This window comes from Magallana gigas, chromosome 1 (genome assembly GCF_963853765.1).
Source record: "Magallana gigas chromosome 1, xbMagGiga1.1, whole genome shotgun sequence".
NCBI lineage: Eukaryota > Metazoa > Mollusca > Bivalvia > Ostreida > Ostreidae > Magallana > Magallana gigas.
Genome location: NC_088853.1, coordinates 39,037,030 through 39,055,176, shown reverse-complemented (window position 1 = coordinate 39,055,176; position 18,147 = coordinate 39,037,030). Strand labels below are relative to the sequence as shown.

General features: G+C 34.3%; 2 protein-coding genes across 6 annotated transcripts in view; one reads left to right on the top strand and one right to left on the bottom strand.

Annotated features, from left to right (window-relative positions):
* The window catches only part of LOC136270163 (multiple epidermal growth factor-like domains protein 10), a 50,852-nt gene that overhangs the window by 7,814 nt on the left and 24,891 nt on the right, over window positions 1-18,147 (top strand). For 4 of the 5 annotated variants that reach the window (XM_066066861.1, XM_066066852.1, XM_066066850.1 and 1 more), the window contains exon 3: window positions 14,958-15,218. The exons of the other annotated variant lie outside the window; for it this stretch is intronic. In XM_066066861.1, the coding sequence (XP_065922933.1) occupies window positions 14,958-15,218 (261 nt within the window). The remainder of the gene's footprint in view (window positions 1-14,957; window positions 15,219-18,147) is intronic. 5 annotated transcript variants of the gene reach the window in all.
* On the bottom strand, window positions 3,644-6,557 carry LOC136273518 (uncharacterized). The gene is made up of 5 exons (XM_066078048.1): window positions 6,528-6,557; window positions 5,938-6,161; window positions 5,631-5,704; window positions 5,050-5,270; window positions 3,644-4,495 (listed from the first exon to the last, which is right to left on the bottom strand). Exons 1-5 carry the CDS (start codon window positions 6,555-6,557, stop codon window positions 3,644-3,646), a joined length of 1,401 nt encoding a protein of 466 aa, XP_065934120.1.

The window sequence follows — 18,147 nt, the reverse complement described above, 5'->3', positions numbered from 1 at the left end:
TTGACCTTGACCTTTGATCTTGACCTTTGACCTTGACCTCTGGCAATAAAGAACCATTCGACACGAACTCCAAGATTATATCTTGTGCGACTTGTCCGTAAACCCCCTTTTTTCACTTTTTGGGGTAACGGATGACCTTGACCTTCGACGTAAAAACAATTTGTGCCAAAATGCTCGGTTTAGCATGCGTACTCAGATTTTGGCTAAATTGATGATCTCGCGTCTTCTTTATTAGGTCTTTACACCACAGTGTAAAGGCCTATTGATATTGTTCTGTTTCTTTTTATTAGGTCTTTCCACCTTTCAGGTGAAAGACCTTTTGTTTTTAGGTCTTTCCACCTTTCAGGTGAAAGACCTTTTGTTTTTCTTCTGTTTTTTATTTTTTTTCTTCTCTTTTTTTCCAGGGACAGCTTTTTTATTTCTAGAGATATTGAAGCAATGTTTTCTTTATGTGATTGACCATTAAAAGTTATGGTACCAAATGACCCTTTGGTTGATCACTCCCAGAACTTACAAAGTGATTGCCCTTTGTGTACGAAGTGATTGTTATCGCTACTCCTCTGAAACCATAAGAGATAGAGACTTGAAACATTTACTAACGTCTGTAGTACACTTAGACGCTCTTTCAATCTATTCATACCGAAAGGTTCCGAGACCCCCTTCTATCAGTTATTGCCCCTGAAAGTATTTCAATTTCCATAAAATCACTTCCAACTTTTTTACTATTTGTCACAGAGACTTCGGACCACTTGGGATGGAAGCGTCTTCCATGGCCGATCAAAATGACGTAAGGGTCAATGGTCAAGGTCATCTGAAAATCTGTGTATTCATGAGTTTTCGTATCTCTTTTGTTTAGGGTGATATAGAGAAATTTGATCAAGGATGTAGTAGGACGTCTTAAGACATTTCAAAATGTAGCCCTTCAGCTCCCATCTTGTAATAGTTAGTGAGTAATTGCCCCTTTTGTACGAAATGCTTGTTATCGCTACTCCTCTGAAACCATAACAGGTAGAGACTTGAAACGTTTACCAATGTCTTCATTAAACTTAGAAGTTTCTTCAATCTATTGATCCCAAAAGGGTCCAACGTCCCTTTCTGGCAGTAATTCCCCTTTCAATTTCATTGATTTCACAAACACATTAGAAATAAACACCCCCCCCCCCTTTTTTTTATATTAATGTTTGACCTTGACCTTTGACCTTGACCTTGACCTTTGACCTCTTAGGACTGGTGTGTTATAAGTATCTGCAACATCTGTAATATCAGATTCATTTATATGTACGAATAGCTCTTTCAAACACAAATTCACCCCCCCCCCCTTTTATTTTTAGGTTTGACCTTGACCTTTGATCTGACCTTGACCTTTGACCTTGACATTAAAGGACTGATGCGTTACAAGTATATTTAACATATACATTTCAGATTCATTCATATGTGCAATAAGCTCTTTAAAACAACCAACCCCTTATTTTTAGGTTTGACCTTGACCTTTGACCTTGACCTTTGACCTTGACCTTTGACCTCTTAGAACTTATGAGTAATAAGTGTATGCAACATATATATCGGATTCAGTTTTATGAACAATTTGCCCCCCCCCCCTTCTTTTATACAAGGATTGAATTCTTATATGAACATGACCCTCGATATTTGAACTTGAAATTTAATATTCCTTTTTAAAATAAAACCTAAAAAAGCGTTACAACCGTTTGTCAGAATTTTTTAAAAAGGTGAAAAACTGCCTGCCATTTGACTCCAGACCGCGTTTTAGACTACGCCTCCAAATAAAAATTCCAGCTCCAGTAAAACTCTGTAGAACTTGGCGAAAATTCATGGGACTGTTCCTCACACCTGAATCTAATTGCCTGCCAAATTTCAAACGAAATGAACCCTATTGAAGAAAGTTATCCACCTCAGCGGCATCGAACCATGGTCCCGAGAAACGAGATTTCAACGCTTCGATATTTGTATCTAATAAATTCATGCTCAAATTTCACTGAAAATCTTTGTTTACATTTCTATCGGCAACCTGTGACGACTTGTGTTGAAGTGCAACGAAAGATAACTCTTCCTTCCCAGACCCCGATTTTAGATGAATTAAATTTACATTTTCTTTCAGTTTGTTTATTTCCCGACTTGGCTGAAATACATGACTGGCCTTTTTAAAAAAGTTCCGATTTTCCGTACTTGTAATCCACGAATGCATGACAGTTAGTAGATTTATAAGCACGTGCATTTCAAATCACAGGGAGAATTCGCATCAGCTGAGCAAAAGTGACGTTCCCACACCTTCAAATACCCGCCGGCGACCAGAGTTTGACCTGACCTGTTGATTTCTTAGTCAACGCTATCCGGCCACATTGTTTACAAGCAGCACTGATTTTTATGAATAAACTGGTGAACAAATACTGCCCTCCCAACCAATCGCTAAGCCCCTATCTATTCTAAAGGTTCCTCAGCGTTGGGTATCAATTTTAGATGGACAGAAGAACGCTTCGTCTCTTCTTTCTATCATCATCCAAATTCACTACACAACTCAACAAGTTTTACCTTCTATCAGATAACAAGCGAAATAGCGTAATGGCAACACTCTCGCCTACGAATCTAAGGGTACTCGGATCGATACCACTGTGCGGAACCCATTTTTTTTTTACTTTTTTTTTCTTCGTAAATTGATTTTTCTCTAATTACTCAATAATTATCAACATTTTCGGGAATTTTTTTTGAATCATTATAGAAGGTGGAAAGGCCTCTAATTGTTCCGTGAACAATTAGTCTACTAGTTGTTACATACTTTCTTTTTGTAAGATCTGCTATGGAACTTGAACTTAGTCCCAATTCAAGGTTACACTTTTCAAAAAGAAGATGGTTGGATAAATCCTCACTTGAGCCAAAAGCTGCAACGCAACCCTCATTTGGGCAATGGAAGGTCTTTTCTGTTTCTGTAGTTGTGTTGACTTTTATCATATGGAAACCAATGTCCTCTGGTTGCTCCAAAATGGTTAATGGCAGGTGCTTTATACTTGGAATGGCAGTATTTGGGATCAATAAACCTACAATTTTTATAGTTGAATCCAAGTATAAGGATTGTCAGGAAAAATTTTTTACACAGATGTGGTTTGTTGTCATATGTTTTACTGTTTTAAGATAATGAACTTTCAATGATGTTTAGATTTGTAGGGTTTTTTCCCACTAAATAACTAAAATGTTGATTTGAATGACACTTTTGTGTACACAAATGCATAGAATGTTCCATGTACATGTATCTCAAAAATCAATGTAAAAAAATTCTTGCTTTTACACATAACTGTACATATTCAAACAGCTTACTTACCTGTACCAATACCATATGCTTTCCAAACACGTATGCCTTCTTCCTCAAATACAAAGTTTGAATAGGAGCTGATGGCAGAAATTGGCTTGAAGGATGTCTTTTGTGAAGCAACTTCTGAAACGCTAACCCTGTACTTCACATTTTTTGCAGTTTTCTCAATTGCCTAAATCAAAAAGATAAATCAATTTGAATTTATGATTTTCTATTTCTTTCTTAAAAGCGATAGTGCATCTGTGTTTCTCTAAAAAAAAAAAAACTCTTATCTCCCCTTGTGCTGTACATATTGTTAAAGATAAAACAGTATAAGGATTTTCAGCAAACATGACTTTTTTTTTTTAAGTTTAGAAAATGATATAAATGATCTAAATACCATATCTCTTTCATTGAATGTGCTGTAAGAACATCATGTCCTTGGTTAACAAAGCGTCGGATAGCTGACTTTAGAGTCGCTCCAGTTCTGTCGCATGGCCCTTTTCCATTCTGTGCCTCACAGAAGTTGAAGGATCTAACCAGGCCATGTGATTTGAGGAGGGCCATCATCTCTGTCGACTTGTAGCAACCAGCATTGTCTGACCAGACATGGAAAGAGGATATTGATGCATCAATTGACTGAATGTTTTCCATAACATTAACGATGATGGCTGCAGTAGTTATGCTGTCCTGTGATACCTGGCTCTGAAAGATGTGGACAAAGCCTAGGCTCTCAATACAAGTTTCTGTCTTGTGGAATGCCATTGTGATGTGCCATGGTAAACCACGCTTCCCAAACCAATCACTTTGGTCTTCTCTATACTTTCGTGGGAGGTATTTCATGGACCAGTCACAGATCAAAAGCACTTCATTATGTTGCATCGTGTCAAAGAGATCAGATTTTGCTGAGTCCTGGTTTCTGCACCGAATGAGATGACGTTTCAAATTTGTGATACTTTGCGTATCATTTTGGAGTTTGAACTGTAAGTCGCGAAATGAATCAGTCAGTCCATGGTTGCATGAACACTGGATAGTCTTCATTAAAGAAGAGATCGCATCCTTCATTTGTTCACACGTCACGCAAACTAGATCATGGTGATGTTGGCAAGTGACAGCAAATTCGGGATGAAGTGGATCACTGAGGGCAAAGGTCTGACAATGATCTGCTACCTTGCTGTCTGGGGAGATGTGTACCTAAAGCAAAAAACAAAAAATCATCTATATGAAGCTAAACCTCCACTGTGCAAAAACAGAGAACTACCGGTACAGACTTTGGTATAGGTCGATATGTATCAATAAGGGCCCACACTTTTATAGGAGTTTAAAAATAATGCATAATTTGTGATGTCATCTCAACCAAAGCAAATTTTAAAGTCAAGGGCATCCTACCACCATGTACACAAATATGTTTTCTGTCTATCTAAAGTTCCAAAGATTAACTACTGACTCTATTTACATTCTGTGTTCTGACAAACCAACATGTGCTGAAATATGCAATTTCAAATTGATTGGCCCTTGTTTTGTTTTACAGTGATTTACAGAACACTGGTAGAGTTTTCAATAGCTTGTCAGATTGCTCAACAGGGTCAGCAAGGTTTATATGTAGTCATGTGATTATTCAAGTATGACATCAATACGTGTTAAGTGAGTTATATCTAGTAATCTTTTTCTTACTTGAAAATTCTATCAGTCTTCTGTAATTCGCTGTTATAAGTCGTAAATACAAACATACATTCATTCAAACATACCTTGAAATCTGCACGAAGATACTGTTTACACTGGAGAAAGAGGGCAGAGAAGTCTTTTTTCTCCTGTTGGTTTAAAACTTGAAACTTCAGGAGTTCCTCCAAAGCGTCCAAAATGGTGCGGAATGCACGACCTCCCTCAGCAATGAAGTAGTCAATACCCTCGAGACTGGTTCTTATTTGCGCCCAACACTCAGACAGGACCCTATACATTGTACTATTACCTGGTAAAATGTCCAAAACATATTAAGTAATTTTTTGTAGTAAACATATGATACATATATTTTTTTCTTTTATATACAAGGTGTCTACATTTAATAAGATTCTTATCTAAAGCACTAGTACAATAATATAGTTATAATTGATACAATTATATTAATTACTTGGGTAACAGCTTACTTAATCAGTATCTGAAATTTGTATTTTAACTTACCAAGAGGAGAAATGTTATTTTCAGAGCAGTAGGCTTTATACTGTTGAATAACATCACTGGATCCCATGCAACAAATCACGTTTGGCATTTCATATACTGTTCCGTCTGACAATTTAATCTTTCTTTCTCCATATGGTAGATCTCGAATAACATGAGGAGAAGTAATGATATCCAGAAAACTGTCCAACTTCACTGGATCCATTCTTTTTCTTGTAGAAGTTGTACCTACAGGAAGACCAGGGCCAACATTCTTTGCATGATTCTTAGCAGCATAGTACTTTGATTCTGTTATGTTTGGTAAAAGGGATTTTGCTTCTTTGAATGATAAAGTTTGCGTAAAAAAAGAGAGAATTTGCCGTCTGTGATGCCATGTTTCTGAAGTTTGATATGCATGAACGAGTGGTCCAAATGTTCCTTCAGGTATGATACTTGGTGTCATTTTTTGATTTTCTTCTGACACTAGAAGATTCTTCACCACTTCTTCAACATTCTTTGGGGAAAAAATGGTGATCAATTTTGTCAAGATGTTTCTAAATCGTTTGGTGTAGTAAGATTTAGCTGACGTAGAGTAAGAGTCCCACTGGTATCTTCCATCATCTGAGATTTCTCTTTCACCAATTATCTTAAGATACTCATTCAGGTGCTGCATGTCATGGCTATATGTAAAACTCTGGTTTGAGTTCTGTAAAAAATAACATATATTTTAGATTTAAATAATACATGTACGCTATTATAAAACAAAGTCTTGATTTTAAATGAAACCATCTGACTTGTGTACTTGTTTATTTTTTATTTGCCTGAACATTACTTGTAGGTGTTTAGACTCTATTAAAAGCAATGTCAAAGCCGTAATACAATTATCTCCTCCTCGGCATCAGAGGCAAAATTTAATATGAGGCTTCATACCAATTGACTTGTGTACTTGTTAATTTTGATTTGCCAGAACATTACTCAAAGGTATATAGGCTCTATCAAAAGAGATGTTAAAAATTAGATTTCAAATCGATAACTACAGGGTTTTCATTAAAATCATACAAGACAGACAAACCTCGGAATCTCCCTTAACCTGTCTCGGCATTTCCGGTAACAAGAAATATCAAAATTCAATCGGGTGGAAAATATTTCTAAATCCCGAAAGTTCAACATTTTGAAAAAAAAAGCCTTCTGGATTTCTACTTGCATGGATCTTAAGAAAAACAATGCAAGTTTTTGTTATTAGTGCTGGATGTATAGAAGAAAAAACTGTTTATTTTATTCAAAAGGAATCTTGACAACATGGAGTATAATACAACTTTTCAAAATCGTGAAAATTATATCTATTGCTAAGAGTGTGTGTGTGTGTGTGTGTGTGTGTGTGTGTGTGTGTGTGTGTGTGTGTGTGTGTGTGCGGAGGGGGGGGGGGGTCTGCACTGGGTCTATTTATCAATTTATTACACATTTTCATTGTTAATTTCGTTCGTGTTTAAGCCTGTATGTGAATGAATAATAGTAATAAGAAATTATACTTAAATTTGTGGCCTTTATTAGTAATTAAGATTGAAAGAACAAGTCGAAACTTAATGGGTAGATGAAAGAACAAGTCGAAACTTAATGGGTAGATGAAGTTGTGTTTAAAACCTACTACACTGTACAATAGATTTTCTTTGACGTTACACTACACAAACATCTTTCTTAGACTGAAAATGCCACGTGTACATTCCTGCAGTAGGTAGTTCACATCATCTGTACGATTCAGTTTTGTTTTCAGTGCTGTGATATAGACGAGACAGATAGTTCTTCACTTTGATTACGTGTCAAACCAAGGAACGGTTATCTTTAAAATTATCATAATACCGGACTCGGGTACATATATAAGTGTAGTTTTTCTTTGTTTTCTTTTTCTGTTTGTTTTGTTTTTGTTTTTTTTAAAGTTAATTTAACTCAATTAAAAGAACTCTCAAACTGATATCAAATTTCAATTTTTAAAAAAGAGGTACTAATTTACACAAACACTATACAATATTACGTAAACCTATCGCTTAGCTAGATAATCCTAATTTATGATACACGTTTTAGCTAATAAAATTCATTTAATACGTGGATGTATCTTTATAGATGTTATTGAATTAATGTATATGAAATTAACTACAAATTATTCTAAAATTGTGAGATAGTTCAAACATTGCCTCGGGCACCTGTAACACTACATGTAACAATATTTTGTGATAAAACTTTGGTATTGTTTGCTACTTTATAGTTTTTCTTTTACCATGATTTTTTTTTACATATTGATATACACAACTTACATTTCAGTTGAATCAATTCGCAACAATTTCCCAAATTTAATTTTCCAATACTGCCTCGGGCATCTGTTCATTACATTCAGCAATGGCGGGTGAACGAGGGTTGTTCGGAAACTATTAAGACATTTTCTCTTATTCTTTAAGAAGTAGAGACAAACCCTTGAAATTTTACCAGGACGTAAATAAGGATAGAGTTTATCAATGTAAAAAGTTTCTTGTCCATGGCATGATTATATTATTCCCGGTAAGCTGATCGAAGTGCCTTCGTTCTGTGACCCGGCACAACCGCAAAATTTTCGCAACGTCATTTTATGCTTCTCATTGCTCCTGTGTTTTGAACAATTTAAAACAAACGAACGGAAATAATGATTATTATAGTACTTGCTATTTAGTCCCTTTGCCTAATTCTCGTTAAACAATCAGTGACAAAAAATTGATAAACTTAGGCTCTTTATCCTTTGTAATCGTATAATTTTTTCAAACAATTGCAAGGCCTTAAAAGGTCTTCTAATGAAATTTCAACCAATTTGATGTAAATTCGCTGCACCGCCTTCACGTCAACATTCAATGTAAAGTCGTTGTCAGATTTCTATTGCCTGGTAATTAAGTTTTTACCATATCCGTATTTCATCTGGAACATAAGTGAAACTTGATCAAAGGTTAGTCGCAAAAATAGCAAAGTGAACCCATTTTGTTTGATTTCTTTTATCATAAACTGCAAGTCTACGGACACTTAGAAAGTAAATGTTTAAGTTTTGTCAATCTCCGATGTCATGCCTGCGCCGGGTAGCCAGACCACTGACTTGTTTATCTACCGTTGTAAACAAAATATTAAACTTTTTAAAAAAAATTTCTTTGTTTAATTACTTGTTGGGGTATGTTTAATGTTTATGCCAATTTTCACCAAAATTTGTCACTAAATAAGGGAAATATTCGAATTGTCTTAATAATTTTTGTACAACCCTCGTATATCGTGTATATTCTGTGTTAGTTCCAGTGTTTTTCTGATCATGGGAAACAATAGAATTAGCAAATGATATACACAACGGATGTGTTAGTAGAAGATAATATGCATCGTTTAATAAACACAGTACTAAAAATTCATTATAAAAGCTTTTATAATTTTATATTTTAATCGAATAATTTAGATCGTTTTTCTACTTAAAGTGACATCAGGGTCTCTCAGTACCCTCAGTGCCGGTCTCAGGGTCTCTCATGGCTTCATCAGTACCCTTAGTGCAAGCCTAAGAGTCCCTCAGTGCAAACCTCAGGGTCCCTCAGTACCCTCAGTGCAAACACCAGGGTATCTCAGGGCTTCCTCAGTATCTTCAGTGCAAACATCGGGGTCCCTCAGGGTTTCCTCAGTATCCTGAGTGCCGACCTTAGGGTCCCTCAGGGTTTCCTCAATACCCTTAGTGCCGACCTTAGGGTCCCTCAGGGTTTCCTCAATACCCTTAGTGCCGATCTCAGGGTGCCTCAGGGTTTCCTCAGTACCCTGAGTGCCGACCTCAATGTCTCTCAGGTTTTTTTCAGTGCCATCCAGGGTTTCCTCAAGGTTTTTTGATAGTCTCAGGTTTTTTTTTTTCATTACAGTAGTGTATAAAGAGTTAATCTTTTGAATATCTTCTCAAAAATCAATCAATCAGGAAAACTGAAACTTACGTAGAAGCATCTTCAGGTAGTGTAGTAGGGTGGGACCACAATGAGGGGTTGGAATTTTTTATAGGATTATTTTAGAGAACAGTCTTTAAAAATCGTCTTCCTTAGGTAGTGTATATTCAAATTTGTGAAAATCATGCCCCCTGAGGTAGGATGGGGCCAAAATGGGGGGGGGGGGGGGGGTGGATTTTTTATAGGAATATATAGAGAAAGTTTTTTAAAAAAAATTCTTCCAAAAATCCAATCAGCCAAGAAAGTTGAAACTTGTTTTGAAGCATCCTCTAGTAGTGTTTATTCAAAGTTGTGAAAATAATGACCCCTGGTGGTAGGGTGGGGCCACAATGGAGGTTAAATTTTTACATTGGAATATATTGATTAAACACTTTGAAATCTAGAAAATCTTCTTTAAAACTAATTGGTTAAAAAAGCTGAAAGTTAAGTGGAAGCATCCTCAGGTACTGTAGATTCAAAGTTGTGAAAATCATGACCCCCGGGGATTAGAATGGGGTCACAGCGTGGGGTGTAAATTTTTGCAAAGGGATTTTTCAAAATCTTATTCTAAAAATAATTTACTTAGAAAAGCTTTAACTTTTGTTGAAACAGCTTCAGATAGTGTAGATTTAAATTCATTAAAATCAACATTTTGAGGAGTAGGGTGGGGCTCCATTTGGGATCCAATTGTACAAGGAAAATATTTTAATTATTCACGAAAACTGAAATGTTATCACATATGGTTTTACTAATATGCAAGGATTTTGACATATTCCTGATTCTTTAAAATTGTTTAGACTCTAGCACCTGATTAGTGGGTCTCACAAGGGGTTCAAAATTTGATGTAGATTTATATCTAATATACACGCACTTCTTTAGGCTCTTTTTTAACACTGCAATGCTCAGAATGTGATCTGATCTTGAAATCATCCTGTTCTAAAAATGGACTTGATTATAAACACAGGAATATATAGGGGGTAAACAAAAGATTTTTGCTATATGTAATAAAGGATATACATGCATTACATGAATATCACCTTTTCCAGATATTTTGCATTATGACTCCATTCAGCTGATTTTATCATGTCTATTGTTGCTCAGGTGAGCGATGTGACCCATGGGCCTCTTGTGTTAGATATGACGTGAAGATTTAAATGAAATAATTCGTAATTGATTTCATTTTTTTTCTTATATTGCGGGGTTTTGCTGTTTACAGTTGGAAAATAACAGGTCGCAAGCATTTTTTTTAATGTTTACAGAAACGAGGTCAGCAACATATGATTTGAAAAGGGGTTTTAAAACACCGGATTACACATATACTTAGATAAGTTATTTTCCCTGAAATCTAATAAAGGTGTTTTCGTTCACATCATAGTAGTCCTAAATGTTTACTATTGTTGCATTTTATTTTCAAATAGTTCATAAGCAATTAATAGATACGAATCATGATATAAATAATGACATTATTTTCAAACATTTTAGGTATTAAAAAAACCTTATAGTCGTGACATAGAGAATGGTTGTTGCTAAAACGCGGAACGGGAAACGGAACGGAAAACAGAGAATATAATATCGCGTTTATTGCTTTAAAAGGGTAAGACTGGCCAGAAACAATTTACTTTGTATTATTTATTCATATCTAATGAATGATTATCAACATGTGGCGGTCTTATTGATATCCTTGTCTATCAAATGTATATGTAGCATTATATTCAATTGGCGTTAGTTGGGTACCAGACGGAAAAAATCAAATGTATACGAATTGTCTAATATTTACATGATTAAACGAGTAAATTGGATATATATGTTTACTTATTTTGCTTGTATGGTATTGCTGGCATATCAGTGTAACGTTCGCAATTAGTGAGAGCGTTTCATTTGTTTTATGAGTATTTTCATATTTCGAATATGATGTATATCTTTATATCGACATTGAGTTTTCTGTTTTCTGTACGATCTTAAATTATACAGACTATACAGTATCACTGAGATAAAAAAAAAAACACGTACGAACAACGACATTCTAAATTAACATACAATGAACATTATAATACCCGGTACTTAGTGAAACTAGTATTTTAGCAATGCAATTTTGTTTACGTTTACATTAATTGGCAGTTGTTCATTCCTGCAGCAATAAACATATGATAGAGACCTCTAGACATTGCCTGGTCTGATTTCCCGATCATAAATTAAGACTGTAGTCTGTCGATCACAAAATCCTCAAACAGCACATTTGGACGATTTAAAAAAAAACCCCACATACCAGTTAACGAAGTAATTGATATTGATGAACGGGAAATATCCAAGTAAACTTCACTGGCCCATTATCAATTTTAATCGGAAAAATCCACAGGATCGAAACCAGATTTCTTACGGAGATTTATAATTGGAAATGTTGACGCCTTTCCTTTATTTGGAGGTCACTCGGAAGACCTTGCACAATTTTTCAACGTTATCATCTGGGTCTGTTGAAATGCAAAACCCTGTAGACTTCTTTATTTTTAGCGGTGTATTGAAGGCAGCGGATGAGCTAGAGAGGATGGACGTTTTAACGAAGGAAAAATGAGAATTGTTCATGCTTTTGAAAGAAAACCGCTTGAACCCTGAGGGGTATATACATATTGAGTTATTCAGCAAAATGTGAATTGAGGATATTTTGGGACAGAATATAGTGGCCAATGCATGTACTGTTAATTTTGAGGAAATAATTATTCTTAAAAAATAAATCCAATATTGCTAATCTTTCAAAAGAAAAAGAAATTATAAAAGTTACATAAAATTCTATCTTTTTGGACATGATTAACAAATATATCAAGTAAATAAGATTAGATAAGACTTTTCTGTATACGTTTCGTTCCGCTTTCCGTTCCGTTTTCCTTTCCGCGTTTTAGCAGCACACCATATAAAATGTACATATTTTTAAAAAAAAGTAATTCACGTTTCCTTAAAATGGCACTTTGAAATAATGGAATTTGACCTTCTTGTGTTTATAACACTCGTCCGACAGAATTAATTTGAAGTTTATAACAGATTTTAGTATAGCAAACAAAACGAAATGTACAATACCTTAAAACTGTAAGCTGCAAACCTGACCTTAAGGTTCTGAATCACAATTAACTAATTTTCAATCTTAAATTGATGCCAATACATCAACGCAAGACCATAGGAAAACAAGTAACGGTATAAATGGTATAGAGTTTTCATGAATAAAGATTGTGTATAACAAAAAATGTTCAATGCTTTCTAAATTATACGACAACAGTTCGCGCAAAGTTATAACAAAGCAGACTTGTCTATCATCTAAAACCGCAATTTATCGATTCATAGCAGGAAGACAACACAGGTGCTTGGGGACAGGATCACCCCCTCCCCCAAGATAATATACCCCCGGGACGTTATTATTATTTTTTTTATTTAATTATCCTTTTATGACATATTTCTAATCTAATTTTTACATTCATTGTCCCATATTACCTAAAATTACCTAAAACAAATATTTTTAAAAAATCAGACTCTCTACATATATAATACAAGAAGGTTGCTAACTTCGTCTGCCAGCCGAGAGGCACTGCCGATGAATATATGTTGAATGTACTATTAAACTACATATACCAGTAAAAACGGTGACCTCCTGTCGTAGCCCGATAATTCATTTCACTGAATATCTGCATACCATGCCCGTGTAAATACATTTATTAGATAAATTGGACAATTTTCATCGACAAATTGCAAGTTTTGGAACGATCCATCTAGAACCAACGGAAGTGAGGTTGTATCGCAAGGAAGACAACTCCGAGAGATTTATGAAATTACATGGCAAACTTGAAAAAAGTACAATTCATAAGGAGTATCAATTCTAATAAAGCCGCAACAACTATTTTATCGTCTTGGGAACTGGAAAATCTAAAACAAAGCACTCATACTTAGTCTATTACAATGGAAGACATAAAAGAGAAAATTAACTAAAAATGTTACGAGTTATCTTTCTTGCGATAAACCCTTACTTCCATTTGGTTCTAGATGGACGAAGTCAGCAACCTTCTTGTATTATATGTACAGAGGGTCTGATTTTTTTTCAAAAATGTTTGTTTTATGTAATTATGGGTAATCGATGAATGAATTAGTCAGAAATATGTCATAAAAGGATAATGTAATAAAAAAGAAAAATAAAGCCCCGGGAGTCTATATGTGGGAATGGGGTGTAGAGGGGGGTTTGGAAGGGGGGGGGGGGGGGGTCGATTCTGTCCTCAAGCACCTGTGGTAGACAACATAGAAATCAAACGATAATCTTCGTGTTAACCTTTTTTTCCAGATTGTACTTAGGTATACTTTAACCCCCTAAATGCAGATTAACACAAACAATCTCCAACATCTATTCATGACTAACATGGCGACCTAATAAAATTACTGTATGAAAAGAGATGATTCTTACAATCACGATATACTTCTTGCGTGTTTTAGGGTGACACTTGAATTGAATTGTCAGAATAGCATAGTATGTTTTCGAATTATGAGCGACAATTAGGTATATGTTATCCTTGAAAATGATCTCTGTGACATAAATATCCTGTTTATTAAAACAAACCTTATATTTCCAATATAATATATTGTGTTAATGAAGGTGCTAGCACGATACAGAAACCGTCGTATGTACGTATAGCTCATATTAATCATATGAAGTTTTTTCAGGGTCAGATATTAAAGGGATTAGGAATTTTAGATTAACTTGAAAAATATTTCATGTTATCTTCCCACAATGGTTATCAATTATACTATATTTACTAGTGTATAGTAAGGTTTTTTTGCGGTTCAAGTGATATTTTGTTAAACAAGAAGGCGTTAGGTGCCTTTTTGTGTTCTTTACTGTTTGGATTAAGCGTGCTAAGTTTTGAAAAGAAGGTTCAGACAGCCCTTCTCGCCACACACTCTCTCATGCAATATACGACACTGACTGAAATCCAATTTGTTAGCACGATCGTATCGCTATGACCTAAAAACGTATATAGTTTTAAACAAGGAAGTTTGAATTATTTATTTCTTTCTAACGACAATCATATACGTTAGCTGCTGGACATTTTATACCACTCTTGATATTAAATCTTTGCCCATTATTTTTAATTCACAATGGTATACGACTAGTGTTGTTAGAAAAAAATAACAGTTAAAATATTCAGAATTCGGTATCATAAGTTTGTTTATATATAGAAATGGTTTAATAATACGTAACTATTTTTTTCTCAGAGAATTCTCAGAGATTACCCACCCCCCCCCCCCCCCCCCCCCCCAGCATTATATTTGATATTATAATAAATGATGGTGGTGTTGTTATCTTAAACGACAAATATATGAAACATGCATATGTATTCAATGTAAGTGTGCGGTAAACTGTATAGCTATTTTAATCGATGGGTGCATGGAAAATGTGTAATATGTTGCAGCTATAGTGCATCAGTATAGTTGATATTTAGCAATGTTGTAATTGATATTATTTGTAAAAAATCATATTAAATTGTTTTTCACTGCATCGATAACGTTTTGTCCAGATTCTTGGTTTCGAAATAACCTAGCAAGTAGGGTACTTGGATTTTCCGTCTATGTCTCCAATACCACGGAAAGATCACATGGAACGTTGTGTTTCAAGGACGACAACTTCACAATAAACACAATATCTCCTGTCTTCACAACAAACTGTTCCGTTCATGGACAATATGTCATCTACTACAACGAAAGACTATCGAGAGTTGTCTACCCTGTCGATTATTATCATTATGTACAGATTCAACTCTGTGAAGTAGAGGTGTATGGTGAGTGCTCTCTATAATTTTAAAACATTTGAAAATGTTTTAATATTTTTGTTATTATATGGTCACATGGTTACCTTTAATGTAAACAAAAGAAAAGAAAAGAAAAACGTTGTACATTGTAAGATGTAATGCATCGCACTTTTTATATCGATGTGAATTATAAAAACTAGGACAAGGAAACCTTTTGCAATGTAATCAATATAAAGATGATTAAGAACAGGAATGAAGCATTCCAGGCAGTTCATTTGGCATCAAATAAACTGATGTTGCATGCATATTAGGGCGGAGTTAAAGTGGCCGAATGGTATAACTGAAAACATTGCATAAACCATTATATAAAATAGTGCCTGTTTGCGAGGGTAGCAGTTGAAATTGATACCCTGAGAAAACCATTGTTAACCGACGCGAAGCGGAGGTTGACAATTGTTTTCAAGGGGTGTCAAATTTAACTGTTACCCTCCTAAACAGGCACTATTTATTTTATTATACTGAATGTCTTAATTTTATAGAAAAGTTTACTACCTTTATATAGAAATGACGTGCATTCTACGACGAAACGTATGTGCATTATTTACATACGTGTAACAATTCGTTGTGTTACAATGCACTTGTTGCCAAATGTGTTGCTAACGCTGATGGTACATGTAATAGAACGGATCATCAACTGCGTATAAACAAATCATATTTCGGTATTTAACATGAAAGTATAGTAATAACATTTGTTATTTGATGTTATTTAATAAAAAATATTTTTCCGTAGGTGGTAGGATTGTTTATTTGATTTGTTTATTCTATCTCTAAAACCCTATGTTGTTGTACTTTAAAAAAGGGCAATGTATCCGTTTCCAAATGTGTTGCTAACGGTGAGTGTCATAGAAAAGATCATCAACTGCGTCTAAACAAATCAGAATTCGGTATTTAAGGAATATCACTCCTACTGTTTTGATTTCATTGCGCAGATGTTCATTATATTTTAAATGAATATGATTTATTAATTTAAACCTCACAAGAAGATCATCATTTCATAATTACACAACATTCGTAAAGAAAATCCATTTGAATTCAAGAAACGAACAAGTTTTGGGGGGAACTATTTTCTCGTGCGGAAGGTTTTTTAGTCGAAAATGACAGAAACAAGCAATTTTATGAATTTTCAATATACTTTTCTTTTTATTATACTTTATTGATTATTCTCATTTTTAACATTTGATAGGTTTGTGACATGTTCTATAGGTTCTCTATGACATGTACTAAACTAAATTTTGAGAGAATGATAGACGTTTAGCATAAAATCATGGAAATATATAGAAAATGTCTGAATTTTTTTAAGCCAAATTTTGCAATAATTTTACCTTTGAAGCCATGTATCTAAAATTTGAAATCACTGACCCCCATGTTTTATTATGTCAAAATGATACTGAATACATATGTAGGCAAACTGGATTAATCTTCTAAAATTCTTGATATTCAAAATGTTTTTATTTCAAATCAAATTGTAACTATTATAAATATTGTCTATTTTAAGTGCCAAAAGGTCATACAAACATTTATGCAGCTTCATGCAAATTTCTTTTCGTAATCCCTCTATTCAGTGTGACCATTGTACATAATTGAAAACAACATTTTAAGAAAAGAGTTTGCTTAATCAAAAATTCTGACAACAAATCCTAATCAGGCTGAAATCGCATTTTAGGTGCAGCAAGGTCAAATTTAATTGACCATAACTCAGAGGGATGAACACTGACCTCCCATTATCTTAATATTATTTAAGTGTGTTTTGTCTACAGATTTCAATAGAATACTTCTCAAGAAATTCTTGATACAAGAACATTGAGGAGTGGGATACCTTATTATGAAAGTATAGTAGTAAAATTTGGTATGTGGTGTTGTGATTTTTTAAAAATATTTCTGTTGGTGTAAGGTTTGTTTTTTTGATATGTTTATTCTATCTCTAAATTCCTATGTTGTGTTACTTAAAGTAAAACGGCAAATAAATGTTTTGCGTAGTTTAATGTATGGTGGATGATATTGTTTATATCATGTTTTAAAATTCATGATTCTGAGGTTTAAGTTCTCTAGTATGAGAGACGGAGTTGTATGCTAGTGATGTAGTGGATATGCATTGATTTTTCTAGCATCAATGCATTATATGATTGTCTGTTCATTGTGTCAAGATTTTAAATTACATAAATACCCTTTTAGGTTGATGACATCTTTGCTAGCCACGGGTTTTCGGTCCATAATGGCTTAATGAGGGTGGAGCTCCTTACCGGTCTATCACACATACATCACCAGTGTGTCGGGGTGTTTTAATCTGCTTTACTACTAGCTAGCCAAATAAATGAAACCATTGCTTTGATATACTTTAAATTAATGCTAAGTTATACCTTTCTTAGGTTACATGGTGTTTTAACGTTGTTGTGTAAACGTATAGTTAACCGTACCCTATGTTGTCAAGTACATGGATGGTTTTTGTTAAATAGTTGACCATACCGGTGTCTTTTGATATGTTTTGCCTTACACTGCTGATATAAAATGTTTTGAGTTCTCTTTTTTTAATCATCAATTCATTATTATCAATAATTTGAAACATTGTCTATTAAATGAATATTTCAAATGGTGAACTTACTAACAATCACAAAGAATCAGAGTTAAACCACATTGACCCCTCTTGTTGTCACAAAATCTCATTAAGTTTCCCTACACTTTTTTTTTTTACAAATTCAGAGATATACGCCTTTACTAACTTTAAATGTAAACACATTGCATGATACTCAGTTGGCATTTATGACTATTGCAAGAGATATTACAAATTGTTTAGCATTGGTTCAAACGATGTCCAGCAACATAGTTTCAGGGGTCAAATTATTTTGTTCTAAATGTTGCAATATGTTTCTGATTGATTTGGAAAATACTTCGATTAAGATTC

Excerpts from the sequence above, each read along its gene's own strand:
- LOC136273518 (XM_066078048.1), bottom strand. The coding sequence starts at position 6,557 with ATGCCGAGACAGGTTAAGGGAGATTCCGAG. Across the intron at positions 5,705-5,937 it reads GTGGTGAAGAATCTTCTAGT|GTACAACTTCTACAAGAAAA; the intron begins GTCAGAAGAAAA and ends GTCTTCCTGTAG. Across the intron at positions 4,496-5,049 it reads ATCTTCGTGCAGATTTCAAG|GTACACATCTCCCCAGACAG; the intron begins GTATGTTTGAAT and ends TTTTTGCTTTAG.